General features: G+C 60.7%; 1 protein-coding gene across 1 annotated transcript in view; it reads left to right on the top strand.

The window, feature by feature from the left end:
• Nucleotides 1-299, top strand: part of LOC104278648 (double C2-like domain-containing protein beta) — a gene marked incomplete at its 5' end in the record, with an annotated part of 30414 nt that extends 30115 nt beyond the window's left edge. Inside the window, 1 exon segment of the mRNA XM_009875676.1 lies at nucleotides 163-299. Within this exon segment, the coding sequence (XP_009873978.1) occupies nucleotides 163-299 (137 nt within the window).
• Nucleotides 300-326: the final 27 nt, after the last annotated feature.

Below are 326 nucleotides of genomic sequence, written 5' to 3'. Positions count from 1 at the left end.
CAAGCCTCTGTGTGACTGCCCGGGTGTCACATCAGGTCGTGGCACTGGATGCCACGAGAGCAGCTGCACGACCTGGCTCCATCCAGCAGCCCCAGCAGCCCCCGGCATCTCGCAGAGCTGCTGCTCACCCCCACCTCTCCCTCTCTCTGTCTGTCTCTCAAGGTGGAGTCGTGTTAGGAATTAATGCCAAAGGCGAGCGGCTGAAGCACTGGTTCGACTGCCTGAAAAACAAGGACAAGAAAATTGAGCGCTGGCACACGCTAACGAACGAGCTGCCAGGGGCCGTCCTCAGCGACTGAGGGCACAGCTCTGCCGGCCACAGCCTT

The sequence above is a fragment of the Apaloderma vittatum genome, unplaced genomic scaffold (genome assembly GCF_000703405.1).
Source record: "Apaloderma vittatum isolate BGI_N311 unplaced genomic scaffold, ASM70340v1 scaffold26658, whole genome shotgun sequence".
Lineage (NCBI taxonomy): Eukaryota > Metazoa > Chordata > Aves > Trogoniformes > Trogonidae > Apaloderma > Apaloderma vittatum.
Note: the sequence above shows the minus strand (reverse complement) of the source record. Positions and strands in the feature narration are given on the sequence as shown.